The 13,859-nt window shown below is 43.5% G+C and overlaps 1 protein-coding gene across 4 annotated transcripts in view; it reads right to left on the bottom strand.

Moving 5' to 3' along the window:
* The window catches only part of AAGAB (alpha and gamma adaptin binding protein), a 114,189-nt gene that overhangs the window by 22,405 nt on the left and 77,925 nt on the right, over nucleotides 1-13,859 (bottom strand). For all 4 annotated transcript variants that reach the window (XM_053223835.1, XM_053223836.1, XM_015078423.3 and 1 more), the window contains 4 exons: nucleotides 12,012-12,202; nucleotides 11,773-11,869; nucleotides 11,131-11,220; nucleotides 7,910-7,993 (listed from right to left, as the gene is read on the bottom strand). In XM_053223835.1, coding sequence (XP_053079810.1) covers nucleotides 7,910-7,993; nucleotides 11,131-11,220; nucleotides 11,773-11,806 — 208 coding nt within the window. In that variant the 5' untranslated portion in view covers nucleotides 11,807-11,869; nucleotides 12,012-12,202. The remainder of the gene's footprint in view (nucleotides 1-7,909; nucleotides 7,994-11,130; nucleotides 11,221-11,772; nucleotides 11,870-12,011; nucleotides 12,203-13,859) is intronic.

The raw sequence follows: 13,859 nt of genomic DNA, 5'->3' as shown, positions 1-13,859 counted from the left end.
TCAAAAGTTCCTAACAGCTTCGGAGGGGGCATGTGTGCACGAGCAGGGGAGGGGCAGAGAGAGGGGGGAACAGAGGATCCAAAGTGGGCCCTGTGCTGTAAGCACATAGTGGGGTTTGAACTCATGAACCGTGAGATCATGACCTGAGCCAAAGGCAGACGCTTAACCGACTGAGCCACTCAGGTGCCCCTCCTAACAGTTTTCTAATCCAATGTAGCTGAGAGACTCATCATCCTATTAACCAACTGGTAATGCTGACTTACTAAAGTAATTGTTACTGGGAACCAGGCAAGGATCTCCAGACGGCGTGTGTGTAGCATGTGATATGCACTCCCATAACTCCAGTGGGTCTCAGTGGAGAATCAGTGGATTAAATTACTCCTAAAATCTCCCCCAAATATAAAAGCCTAATGATATTTCCACAAAGACAATCTTTATACGAAGGAAAGTGTCTAAGGACTTCACTACCATCATCCAACAGCCTCCCCCCACCACCACCCTCCCCTCATTTCTTCACAATTTTAATTAGTGGCCCAATGTCATTGTCTCCAATACTACTGCCTGAATTCCTAGCAAGTTCAGTAGACATATATATCCTTCCAACAATCTCTGTCCTCTACCGATGCTGTCCTCTATCCAACTTCAGCCATGTGCTCCCAGTCATGCCTAAGACCTTATCACTACCAATAGCAGCAACCCCGCCATAATTTCAATTTCATGCCTCCCACTCTCTGACCACCACCCACCTTTCCACCCACTCCATCCCAACAGAGCTTCAATCCCACTATTCCTTAACTCCATTGGCACCTCCAAACTATCACCTTTTCACTGACCCTATCCCCACCAATTCTTTCTCCCTTTCTTTTAAATTCCACAACCATCATAGTTACTCTCTTATATACACTAATTCCTTCCATCTCTCTTGTGGTGATACCCTTGCTTGGTAAAAGCACAACTGATTACTCTGTTCATGCACCCATATAGCTTAAGGTAGCTGGGGAACGAACACACACACACACACACACACACACACACACACACACACACACACGTTGCCTGACTTCACTTTAAATTTATCATACCACGTTTCTAGTGAGCCCCTTCATGCTGGCTGGCAACCTTACTTTATTTACATCACTAGGTTCACATTCTTTCTTTTCTAGAGGACTTCCGTATTACCTTCTCCCTCCTCAAACCCTAATGCTACCTCCTTCTAGCCTCTCAGCTGAGAACCTGCCTTGCTACTTCACTGAGAGAATTGAAGCAATCAGAAGAAACTTCCACAGATTTCCACACCATATCTCCCCACCCAGCAATATATTCCCTTCCTGCCTCTTTCCACAGATCCATTCTCCTCCTCCTGTCCAAAGACAATCCCTCGGCTTATCCGCTGGAGCTGGTCCCTCACCTACTCTAGGACATCACTCCAACAACCCTCCTTTCTCCCTCCTATATCATCAGTTTTCCATTCTTTACTGGCTCTTTCCCTTCAGCCTAGAAACATGCTGCTCTTGCTCTGATCTTAAAAACATAACAAAACCTGGGATGCCTGGGTGGCTCAGTCGGTTAAGCGTCCGATTTCTGCTCGGGTCATAATCACACAGTCGTGGGCTCCAGCCTCACATCGGGCTCTGTGCTGACAGCTCAGAGCCTGGAGCCTGCTTCGGATTCTGTGTCTCCCTCGCTCTCTGCCCTCCACCCCCCGCCCCCCCAGTAGTGCTCTGTCTCTCTCAAAAATAAACATTAAAAAATTATTTTAAAAAATTAAAAAATAATAAAATTCAGCTACACTCTTCTCAGTAGCTCCTACCTATTTCTTTGCTCCTTTTCTCTGCAAAATTTTCAAGAGAGGTTTATAGTCACTGTCTCCAATTTCTCTCCTTCCAATATCTCTTACACCTACTTTCCCAAAACTATTCTATTCAAGGTCACTAGTGGTCCCCATATTGCTAAATCCAGAGGTCAATGCTCAGTTCTCACCTTACCTGACCTGTGAGCAGCATTTGGCACAGCTGACCGTTCCCTCCACCTGAAGGGCGCTCCACTTTTGCTTCTAGGACTCTACTCTCTTGATTTTCCTACCTCATAGGTCATTCTTTCCAGTCTCCTTTGCTGGTTCCTTCTCTTCTCCTGATGTTGGAATGTCCCTGGGCTAAGTCCTTAGTCTACTTTATTTACGTTTACTCCCTTGGTGAGCTCTTCCAGGCCATGCATCTGCCTCTCTTCTGAAACTCCACACATCTATCCAACTGGCTACTTGACATCTCCACTGGGAAGTCTAGTAGCCATGTCAAAGATAACATGTCAAAAGCTGTATTACTCATATGTCACCGTGGCCCTCACAGTCGGCCCCATCTGTAGTTTCCTCATTGTAGTTGACGGCAATCTATCCTTCAAATTGCTCGGGCCCAGATCCTGCAGTCCTTGACTGCTCTCTTTCTCTCATATCGCACCTCAAACCATCAGGAAATCAGGCTAGCTCTACCTGAAGATACATCCAGAATTTGACCTGTTCTTACATCTTCCATTGCTACAGCTCTGATCCGGGCCACCACCGTCTCTTACCTGTAGGACTGCAATGGCCCCCTATGAGACCTTATTGCTTCCTCCTCGCCTCCATCACCTTTTCTCCACACAGCAGCTACGGTGGTCCTTTTAGACCTAGAGCTGGATCACTTCACCCTTCTACTCAATGACCTGCAGCAGCTCCCAGCTGACTTTAAGTAGGTGTGAAAGCTTCCCTGATGGCCTACAAGGCCTCGAATAACCTGATCCTCCGCCCCCTCTGACCTTCTCCCCTCAGCCACTGTGTGTTCCTTGATATTCTTCAAACACATCAGGCGTACTTTCATCATAGGGCCTCTTGCTGTACCTACTCCCTATGCCTGCTACGTTCTGCTCCCAGATAGCCACCTGGTGCAGCATCTCATCTCCTTCCTCAAATCTCAAGTGCTCAAGGAGACCAACCTTGACCACCCAATTTAATACTGCAGTCTATCTGGCAACCTCAATCCCCAGCCCTGCTTCATTATTTTTTCCATATGGCTTATCACCTCCTTAACCTGCCATGCAATTTACTAATTGTGTTGTCTGTTGGTTACTGCCCCCCACCTGAATGAAAACTCCACAAGGACACAAATTTGTGTTTTGTTCACTGATGTATTCCAAGCGCACAAAACAATAAGTGGCACACGAGACACACTCAATAAATACCTAAAAAAAATTTTTTTTTTTTTTTAGCATTTATTCATTTTTAAGAGACAGAGTGTGAGCAGGGGAAGGGCAGAGAGAGAGAGAGGGAGACACAGAATCCGAAGCAGGCTCCAGGCTCCGAGCTGTCAGCACAGGGCCCGATGGCGGGGCTCAAACCCACAGACCGCGAGATCATGACCCGAGCTGAAGCCGGACACTTAACCGACTGAGCCACCCAGGTGCACCAATAAATATTTTTTTTAATGCATGAATGAACTTGAAATTGGATTTAAATTATGGACCAGAGAGAGATTTGAGGTTGACAGAAGAAAAACTCAAACGGCTCAGGTACACCTTGGATCTCACTTATGCTCCTAGACAATTTAGCTACTTACAAAGGCTATTCTTTCTTTCGGATCTCAAGGAGGCTTATGTAATACGAACACCGGTGACTTTGTCCTAACACTAGCCCCTCCTAGAAACAGGTACCAAGGAAGTATGGAAGGCAGTGCCCACTATTTTTGCCTTTGCCTCTAGGTGACTCTACGCTGGGCAAGCCTGTCTCTTCCCTCTGGCTTTGTATGTCAGGACTGACTTGCAAATACGCCACGATTTAGGAATGGGAGAAAGCAAGTCAGTCCGGGCTAATGCTGCTGTCAGAATGCCTAATTTACTCCTGTGGATGGAGCACACTAGATGACTATCCTGGATGTCAGTGGTTGTCAGCCAGGGCCGCATATTTTAATTCCTGAGGCACTTAAAATATATACTGTCGCTGCCCCTCCCTTCTGAGATAAATGGTTTGCCTGAGCCACAGCTTGTAAAAGGGTCTCAGGTGATTCAAATTGTGCAGCCAGAGCTGGGAGCCATGCATGGGGATCAACCTCATTTTCCAGATTAAAAATAAAGCCCAGAAAAAAAATGAGATCTAAGGTCACATAACTGAGTGGCAGTGTTAGACAGACTGGAAACTGCTACTTGATTCTTTAGAGAAACAGCAGTAAAGGAGAGATTTCATTACAATATAATAATGCATGAGGCTATGTATTACAGTAGTTGAGTGCTAATATTTTCGTTAAAATCATGGCATCTATGTTCACAAATGAGAAAGTTTCTTTACCGGCAACGATCTTTAGAGGTTTGGATCAGGGTGTGTTTAGCTAGCCTTGGAATGAATTCGGCACACTACCTCTCTTACTATACTCTAAAATCTTGTGTAAACATTTCTTCCATCATTAAAATAGCTGGATGAACTCCCAGGAAAAAAAAAAAAGAAGATGATGACCACGACAAAGACCTCTAATGTCTTTCTCTGTCAACCAACTTTGCAACTTAAAATTTTTTTGGTTTAAAAAACTTTGAGGAGTGCCTTGGTGGCTCAGTTAAGCATCCGACTTTGGCTCAGGTCATGATCTCGTGGTTCGGGAGTTCAAGCCCCCTTTGGGCGCTCTGCTGTCAGCACAGAGCCTGCTTCAGATCCTGTCTCCCTCTCTCTCTCTCTCTCTGCCCCTCCCCTGCTCTCTCTCTCAAAAACAAACAAACAAACAAACAAAAACTTTGAGTGGGAATGACTGCATAACAACGAGAATATAAGTAATGCCTCTGAACTGTATACATAAAAAGTTAACGTGGTAAATTTTATGCTTCGTTTATTAACCGTAATTTTTTTAAAGAGAGAAACAGAAGAAGAAAAAGAGAAAGGAGGGGAGTGAAAGAAATCTGGAGGAGGAGGTCCCCAAAAGACAAATTAACCAGTCTGAGCACCTGCTAGCAGACATTCAAGAAAAGCCTGCTGGGAGGAAGGAGCAGCTCCCTGGGCAGGGAGACCGCCAGCAAAGCGAGGCTCCGCAAAGAGCACAGGAAATAGGTCACTCTGGAAGAGTTAGAGGTCCCACCCCACAACCACACAGAGCTCAGTCTCTAATCTAAGATGTGACGCTACGCAAAGGGTGACCTTCACGCTTCCTAAGACCTGGGTTGCATCCAAATGTCACTGCATTTACATATCTAGGGCTCCTCCTAGAGAGAAGACAGTTAAGTTTCCTTCATACCACATAGTTCAGGATCCTCTTAATCTTGGAATTAAGCTGATGGCAATAGTTTGGTTTTTGTTAATGGCAAATCAGCGTACCAACACTGAGGAGAAAAGAAGGATGCGGACACACTCAGAGCAAAGAGCCATGAAATACCAGTGGCATGCCTCTTTGCTCCACAGTTCTCCAAAGAGTATCGTTTAGTGTCCAAAACAACCTGAGCCGAAGTTGGACGCTTAACCAACTGAGCCACCCAGGCACCCCGGGCCTTATTTTGACTGCTACTGAAAAAGAATAAAATCTACGTTGCAATTCAATGCAAGAGACACTTTAGGATCCCCCCTAGGAAGAATAAAGTGAGGAAGAGGAAGGACAGAAGGGAAGAAAAGGGGAAGGAGTAGCTTACTATACCACAAGGAGTTTCGCTGATGATGATGTGGGTCAGGTCATATCTCAGGCAAGCTAAAGGGCCCCGATCTCACTTAACACTCAAGTGCTGGGGCGCCTGGGTGGCTCAGTCGGTTAAGCATCTGACTTCGGCTCAGGTCATGAGCTCGCAGTTTGTGTGTTCGAGCCCCGCGTCGGGCTCCGTGCTGACAGCTTGGAGCCTGGAGCCTGCTTCGGATTCTGTGTCTCCCTCTCTCTCTGCTCCTCCCATGTTCATGCTCTGTCTCTGTCTCTCAATAATAAATAAATGTTAAAAATTTTTTTTTCTAAAAACAAACACTCAAGTGTCAACCAAAACTTGAAATGAAATATTTTACTTCTATAAAACTGATCTTGGGGCACCTGTGTGGCTCAGTCGGTTGGGCGTCAGACTTTGGCTTGGGTCATGATCTCACAGCTCGTGAGTTTGAGCCCCGCATCGGGTTCTGTGCTGTCAGCAAAGAGCCTGGAGCCTGCTTCCGATTCTGTCTCCCTCTCTTTCTGCCCCTCCCCCACTCATGCTCGCTCACTCTCTCTCTCTCTCTCCTTCAAAAATAAACATTAAAAAAAACTTTTTAAAACTGATCTTCCACTTGACTCTTGTATCTCAGGGTAGATGGGGTGAGCTCAGTGTCAATGGGGTTTTTCTCATCGCTTTCTGTAGTGTTTCACCTCCCACAGCATACTTGCTGAGACAGCCAGGTGCTACAAGACAGAAATACACAATCAGCAATTCCTAAAGGACTAAGTTATGGGTTGAACTGTATTCCTCACCAAATTCCCATGCTGAAGTTCTAACTCCTAACACCTCCGCATGTGACCCTATTTGCAGTATTAATTAGTTAAGATGAAGTCACACTGAAGTAGGGTGTGCCGTTAACACAATATGACTATCGTCCTTACACAAAAAAGAAATCTGCACACAGACAGGCACACAGGGAGACGGTCACAAGCCCAAAAACCGCGAGACGGGAGAAGCGAAAAGATCCTTCCCTAGCATGGCCCCGCTGACTCCTTGGTTTCACACACCTGGCATCTAAAGCTGTGAGACCATAAACACCTGTCGTCCTAAGCTTCCGGCTTGCCGTACTTTGTTACCACAGCCTGAGCAAACTAATACAGACAATAAGAGGGTAACGCGCACCAAGCAGCCTACCCCCTTCACACTGCATTTCGGGTCCAGCTTCCCGCCCCACGGCCACCTGCGCCACATCGGTCCAGGCCCCACCTCCTCACTCTGGCTCTGCCTCCACCGGCTTCAACCACCACACTCCCCTGCACACCGCCATCGCATTACCCTTTGAAAGATGCCAACTTCTCTGTGTCACTCTGGTCACAATACCTCTAGTGACTCACCAATTCCTATAGGAAAAAGTCAGATTCTCCAGATTCTCCTGACTAGCAGTCAGGTCTCTCTCCTAAGCTAGCTCCAACTGCTAAGTGACCCTGGAACATACAACCATTACTCTTGATGCCGTGTTTCCTCCCTTTTTGTCACTCTCCCCTTCAATAACCCAAATCTGGACCATCCCAAGAACACCACTGCCAAGACCTGCGTTCACCGTGAAGATCCTATATACTCATGCCCACCGCAAAGACCACATCTGTGACCTCCAGGTGTTTACTGCTTGTAGGAGTCGTTCTGCACTCATCAAAGACTGCCTTGCCTGATTACCCAGCATGTTAAAAGTGCACACTTTGATCCCACAGCCGGACTATGAGCTCCTTAGGGATAGGGTTCATGTTTTCCAATTTTGGGGGTATTTTTCAAAGCCAAAGACAATGCTAGGCATATTTTAAGCAAGCTCTAGGTTCTTAAATCCTCACTGAATTAACTATTAAACATAGATCATAAAAAAAAGGCGGGGCGCCTGGGTGGCTCAGTCGGCTGAGTGTCCGACTTCAGCTCGGGTCATGATCTCCCAGTTTGTGAGTTCGAGCCCCGCGTCAGGCTCTGTGCCGACAGCACAGAGCCTCGAGCCTGCTTCGGATTCTGTGTCTCCCCTTCTCTCTGCCCCTCCCCTGCTCATGCTCTGTTTCTCAATAATAAACAAACATTCAAAAAAAATTAAAAATAAACATATTATAAATTCTTAGTAATGTTACTTTTGGCTCTTCCTTCAACTGGGGACTTAAAATTGAACAAATGTACAAATTTCATGTAATCCTCATGGTCCTACATATATCCAAATAATTTAAAACCTACAAGGAACAAGAGGAAAAAAACTCCTTAGGACTTTTAGTACCAAGTTACTTACCATTCTTCATCACTACGTTGGACCAGACGTTTGCATTCAAGGCTTGAATGATTCGCTTTACTCCTGTAGATTCTGGGAAGTCATCTAATCAGGAAGGGGAAATAGATACATTTATACAAACATTTATACACACATACATAAATACGTGTGTATGTATGTATATATATGTGTGTGTACGTATATATGTGTGTGTGGGTGTGTGTGGGTGTATCCCCCAAGGAAGTGTAACTGTGGATTAATTATATTATCTTGCTTATTTAGTTGGTATTTCACACTGTAAGTTACGTAATAAAGAAAAAATAAATGCAGAGCTCAGAGCTCCTAATAGGAATATCCGTGAAACTGAATCAATGAAATAAATGCACAATAGAAAAGGTTTATATGATAAAGTCATCTCTATCACCTCACAATGGAACCCACTCATATCCTCCTAAAAATGTTAGTTCCTGTTAATTACACAATCCTGGCATACCACTAGAAATACCAATTTTGGTTATTTATAGAGAATGAGTTTCCTGAAGGCAGGAAAGGTCCTCTTGGTAATGCCATAAAATCCTGTAAATGCCCTATCTTCTTCTGGGAACCACAGAATACAATCACTGTTTATAACAGGTTTTGGAGAACAATTTCCTTATCAGAGAGACACAGTTTAAGGGTGAGAAGTAAAATTACTCTAAGTGTAGGAGACAGGCAAGGGTCATTAAAAATAAAAACCAGCGGGGCGCCTGGGTGGCGCAGTCGGTAAAGCGTCCGACTTCAGCCAGGTCACGATCTCGCGGTCCGTGAGTTCGAGCCCCGCGTAGGGCTCTGGGCTGATGGCTCAGAGCCTGGAGCCTGTTTCTGATTCTGTGTCTCCCTCTCTCTCTGCCCCTCGCCCGTTCATGCTCTGTCTCTCTCTGTCCCAAAAATAAATAAACGTTGAAAAAAAAATTAAAAAAAATAAAAAATAAAAACCAGCAACTCAGTTTTGCCGGTTTAGTATTCGTACTATCTTGCTTCTGGAATTTAACTGATACTACTCAAAATAATAGGGCAATAATCCCGGTTAGCATACTAAGAAGATGACATTCTTGGCTTGCAGATATGTGTACAATGGAAATTGAACATGAAAGACTGTATGGAAAATAATGGCAGAAAAAGTTTTCATGTGGTTGGAAGACAAAGTCTCCTAAGAGCTTACAGGGCACCATCCATGTAGAACCTGTGTCCAGTGGCCTGACCTGGCACAGAATTAGAAGTCAGAAGATCTGAATTTGAACTCAGGCTCTGTAACTTGTTAGCTATTTGTTCAAGGGCAAATCACATATGCCATTCTCAAAGAAAAATGGGGCTGACACCACTCTGCATAGCCACCCCCCCCCCCCCACCCGACAAAGGCTGGCGGGAACCACCAGCTAATGTGGCGCCTGAAGGACACCAGGCACTCAGTAACTACTGATGGATGGATGAATCATTTGAAAGATACCAACCTACCAACCCAACAAATACGGTGAGGCTTAAACTGAAAACACAAAGATGAATTTTATTGCCATCGTGTCTAAATGAGGAAATAAAAAGGCAGGTTTATCTTCACTATGAATAATTCTGTTCTTAAAAGAAGAATACCTCAGATGTCAGAACCAGAAGCCATAAAAAGGGTCTGAAATAAAGAGCTAGAACCAGGAAGATGAAAGTTAATCCAAACAAGCATGAATTCTCATACCTGGGGTTAGAACACACGCATACAAAGCATACAGTTTGTTTTTAAAACTTCTAGGGAGGACTTAATCACTTCACCTAAAGATGATATGTTAAAAGTTTATTTTAATATTAAGCTAAATTAATGCAAGAGCATTGTTCAGACAAGGAGCAAGGAGATGTGTGGTGGTATAAGGGAGGAGAAATTACAAAATAAAAACAGATTTAAATAGATGACTCAAATGTTGACTCTCAGGGGCAACACTAAGATGAGAAAATTCTAGTGCCAGAAATAAGCAATTATGTACATGTTCATATACACAAAACAAGGCACAAGTTTTAGGGGACTTGGAAAGATGTGAGAAGAGAAACTGTACTTGTTCATTTTTAGTTATTATTAAAAATGTACAGGGAGAAAAATCAGCCTTTTTATTTCATTTTTGTCCTCTTCTTCTCTGGCACGGTTTTATTTCCAAAGGTAACATTTTGGAAAAATTCTAAATAAGCCAGAATATAAAAAGATATTTCTTAATTCCTTTCAAGAAAATTAGGTAGGTTTCATGTAATGATTACTTCTATCCTATCTATGTGCTTTAATCCATATTGGTTGTGCCTTAAAATATCTTTTGTAACAACTGGCATCTTCTCGATGCTACACCCCAACTGGTCCCCTAACTACAAGCCCAGCACCTTTTCCATTTCTTCCCCATGGAACAAGTGAGAGGTCAGAGTTCATGATGCCAACACAGTCTTCACATTTCTAAATGGAAATGATCTCTCCCATCTCTGAAATACCACAGCACCAATATATATATTTTTAAATATTTATGATATTCCACTTGGTAATTCAATTGTTCATATACGTTTATCTCTTGTACTAGATTATGAGGTTTTGGTGGGCCAAAACCTGTCTTATCTTGGTAGGTCCCACAGCAGGGAGCACAAGTATATTTGGAAGCAGAGAAGGTAAGAAGAGGAATGAAGGGGGGGTGAAGAGAGATGTGGGAAGAAACAAAAGGTCCAGAGTATAGTGGAAGGCAGTTAAGTGAAAAGCTGCCCCGGGGGGAAAGGAGTGGGGATTCTGGGTCTATTTGTAGTTTCAAATGTCCAAAAGACATAAAAATAGGGCTGGCATGCCCTTCCTAAGGTCCCTGGAAATTCAGCCTTAGGATATTAAGAATTCAAAATAAGGAACATTAACTATTTATGAATATAGGTCAGACCCTCTTTTTTTTTTTTTTTTGGCAGTGGAGAAAGTTTAAGAGATTGGGGAAATGACTGAGATTTAAGGTAGAAATCCTCTATCTTCATCCGTAAGAAAAACACAAACAGTATTTCAAAAGTCCTAACGTGCATGGTGAAGACAAATAAATGGATTATTTGATTACCAGTAAGACCACATCAATGGGTTTTGCACAAATCTTTTCAAACAGCTGAGGAAAAAATATTTTTTTAACTTCACTTCGATTCTTCTTCCCCAAATTAAAATGCTCCCTCATCTCCGAATCCAAACGCCATGTTTCTCCCGACACATAAATACTTACCATCCTCCTCTGGCAGCTCTTCCGGACTAAGCTCTACCAATTCAAAGCCATGTTTGATACACCATTCTTGAGCTTTTTGTCGGTTTACACCTAACATGCAAAAGAATCTTCATAAGTAAAAAAAATTTTTCAAACAGAATATTGCTGCAATACTCTCCACAAATCTCAGTGCTGCCCTTAATGTCAAGGTTATTCTAAAGGCACCCAAAATAAAGTAATATAAAGAAGATGATTTCTCGGGGTGCCTGGGTAGCTTAGTCGGTTAAGTATCTGACTTCGGCTAAGGTCATGATCTCACGGTTCGTGGGTTCAAAGCTTGACAGCTTGGAGCCTGGGGCCTGCTTCAGATTCTGTGTCTCACTCTCTCTCTGCCCTTCCCCCACTCGCACTCTGTGTGTGTGTCTCTCTCTCTCTTTCAAAAATAAACATTTAAAACAAAAAAGATGGTATCTCAAACCCCAAGTGTCCGTTCATAAAAAATAAAATGTAAGTATTACAAGATTCCAAAGAGAAATAGCTGAAAATAGTTCTATACAGTAATAAAATCACAGGAAATATACTAAGTTAAGAGAACAAAAGTACTCTGCTTCCCAAGGCACAGCAACTGTATGTACCAACCGTAGCCCCGTTGGCACGCCTTACCATTTTCACACACTCTGTCACAGACCAAGATCATGACCTCAGGTAGCCATGCTTCTGCCAGTGGAAGCCAGGAGGAAACACTATCAAGACCAGATTTCTGGAGGGAGGAAAAACAAACAAACCAACCAACCCAGAAAAAGAGACAGTAAGAGACCTCATGGAAAAGGCGGGGGGGGGGGGGGGGGGGGGGAAGCACAAAATAATTTCCTCCTCAAGGTCCCTGGAAAACCAAAGCTTACTTGCGAGCTGTCAAAGTAAACCACCAACGCTTGGACGGACTCCGCCACCTCGGCAGTGACGAGACATTTGTTTGGCACCACGCACAGATTGATGTCTGCCGAATAGTATTTGTTATCAATGGTCCAGGGGTAAAACCTCACGGCATCATCGGCAGTCACTTCCACGAGAAGATCTTCTGCTCCAAGGATATCTGAACAAAAGGACACAACGTTAGCATGGAAAGTGCACAAACTGATACACACTGGTCAAGTTTCATGGTCAAGTATCAGACTAACAGGGTACTTTGGCTGCTTCTCTTTCGGTAAAGATTTCAAAAAGCCCCCCACTTTTCAGGGTATTTCCTTCTCTATCATTTGATTGTGAAAGTAATGGTGGCATAATCGAACTCATCGGCTCTTTTAAGAACACAAGAACGATTGTGATCAGGTCAGACAGCAGGCAACAAAAGAGCTATTTAGCCAAACACCCAGAAAAAAGCAAGCAGAAAAGAAAGAACAGCTTACGTTTTTTTTATTGCCTACATACTTCATGTGAGAGGCAAGATTACAAGAATCTTCAGGAATCTGGAACTATTGTGTACTTACCGCAAGCTGAAAGGAAGGCAGCAGTAAGGCTAAACCATTAATAAAATAAAAGCTACACATATTCCTTGGGCCAAATGCTTACACATTAATTCAACTAAAGATAGAAAAGAATGGATTCTGATAAATGACCCCAATTCCATTTATATTCAGCCTTGTTCAGATTCTTCGAAAGCCAACTCAAATTTTTGTCCGATAAAGACACTTTTGGCATCATTTAAAGACATAACAGCCAAGCAAATTTATTTAGGATGTAACTAAATCTTTCAGAAACCCATGTGCAGTGCGGCTATAACTAATGAAATTCTTACAGTAAAAGCCAAATCAACGATGAACAAATATAGATGAGGACATGGAACCACTGAGCAGTTTGCTTCCGTAATGCCGTAACGTATTCAGAAGTGGAAAACATTAAAACTGTCCTACCCTAACCTCCCATCTCTCACATCCATACCCACAACCCATGTTTTATGTGGAAAGTAAGTTTAAAGAGGTAAAATAACATGCCACTAAAATTGGGTTCTTATAAGAAGGTATGGCAGGTGTCTGGGTGGCTCAGTCGGTTAAGTGCCTGACTCTTGATTTGAGCTCGGGTCATGATCTCACAGTTCATGAGATCAAGTCCCAGCAGGGCTCCACACTGACAGCACAGAGCCTGCTTGGGATTCTCTTTCTTTCTCTGCCCCTCCCCCCACTCTCCCTCTTGCCCTCCCTCCCTCTCTCTCTCTCTCTCTCTCTCACTCTCTCTCAAAATAACCTTTAAAAAAGAGTGACTTTAGGGGTGCCTGGGTGGCTCAGTCGGTTGGGCATCCAACTTCGACTCAGGTCATGATCTCATGGTTCGTGAGTTCGAGCCCCACATCGGGCTCTGTGCTGACAGCTCAGAGCCTGGAGCCTGCTTCAGATTCTGTGTCTCCCTCTCTCTCTGCCCCTCCTCCACTCATGCTCTGTCTCTCTTTCAAAAATAAACATTTTAAAAAAGTGACTTTATTTAAAAAAAAAAAGAGAATATATGGCAAAATGGCCACAAACTCCTTTTCAATGCAAAGTAAGATGAATATTATTTTATAAAATATTCCTCAAACTCACAGTTAGCAGGACATAGAAAACTAGAAGCTAAATTTTCAGTTCCAGAGCTAAGATTATGTATTTGAAACACTGCCATAGTTTTTGCTCAAACAAAAAGATCTGAGGAAATTATGTAGTCCAAAAGACTGCTAGGATTAATGTATAGTAACTTACAAAGCGTGTACGTGTATATATGCA

The sequence above is a fragment of the Acinonyx jubatus genome, chromosome B3 (genome assembly GCF_027475565.1).
Source record: "Acinonyx jubatus isolate Ajub_Pintada_27869175 chromosome B3, VMU_Ajub_asm_v1.0, whole genome shotgun sequence".
Classification (NCBI taxonomy): Eukaryota; Metazoa; Chordata; class Mammalia; order Carnivora; family Felidae; genus Acinonyx; species Acinonyx jubatus.
This window is presented reverse-complemented; position numbering and strand designations above follow the sequence as displayed.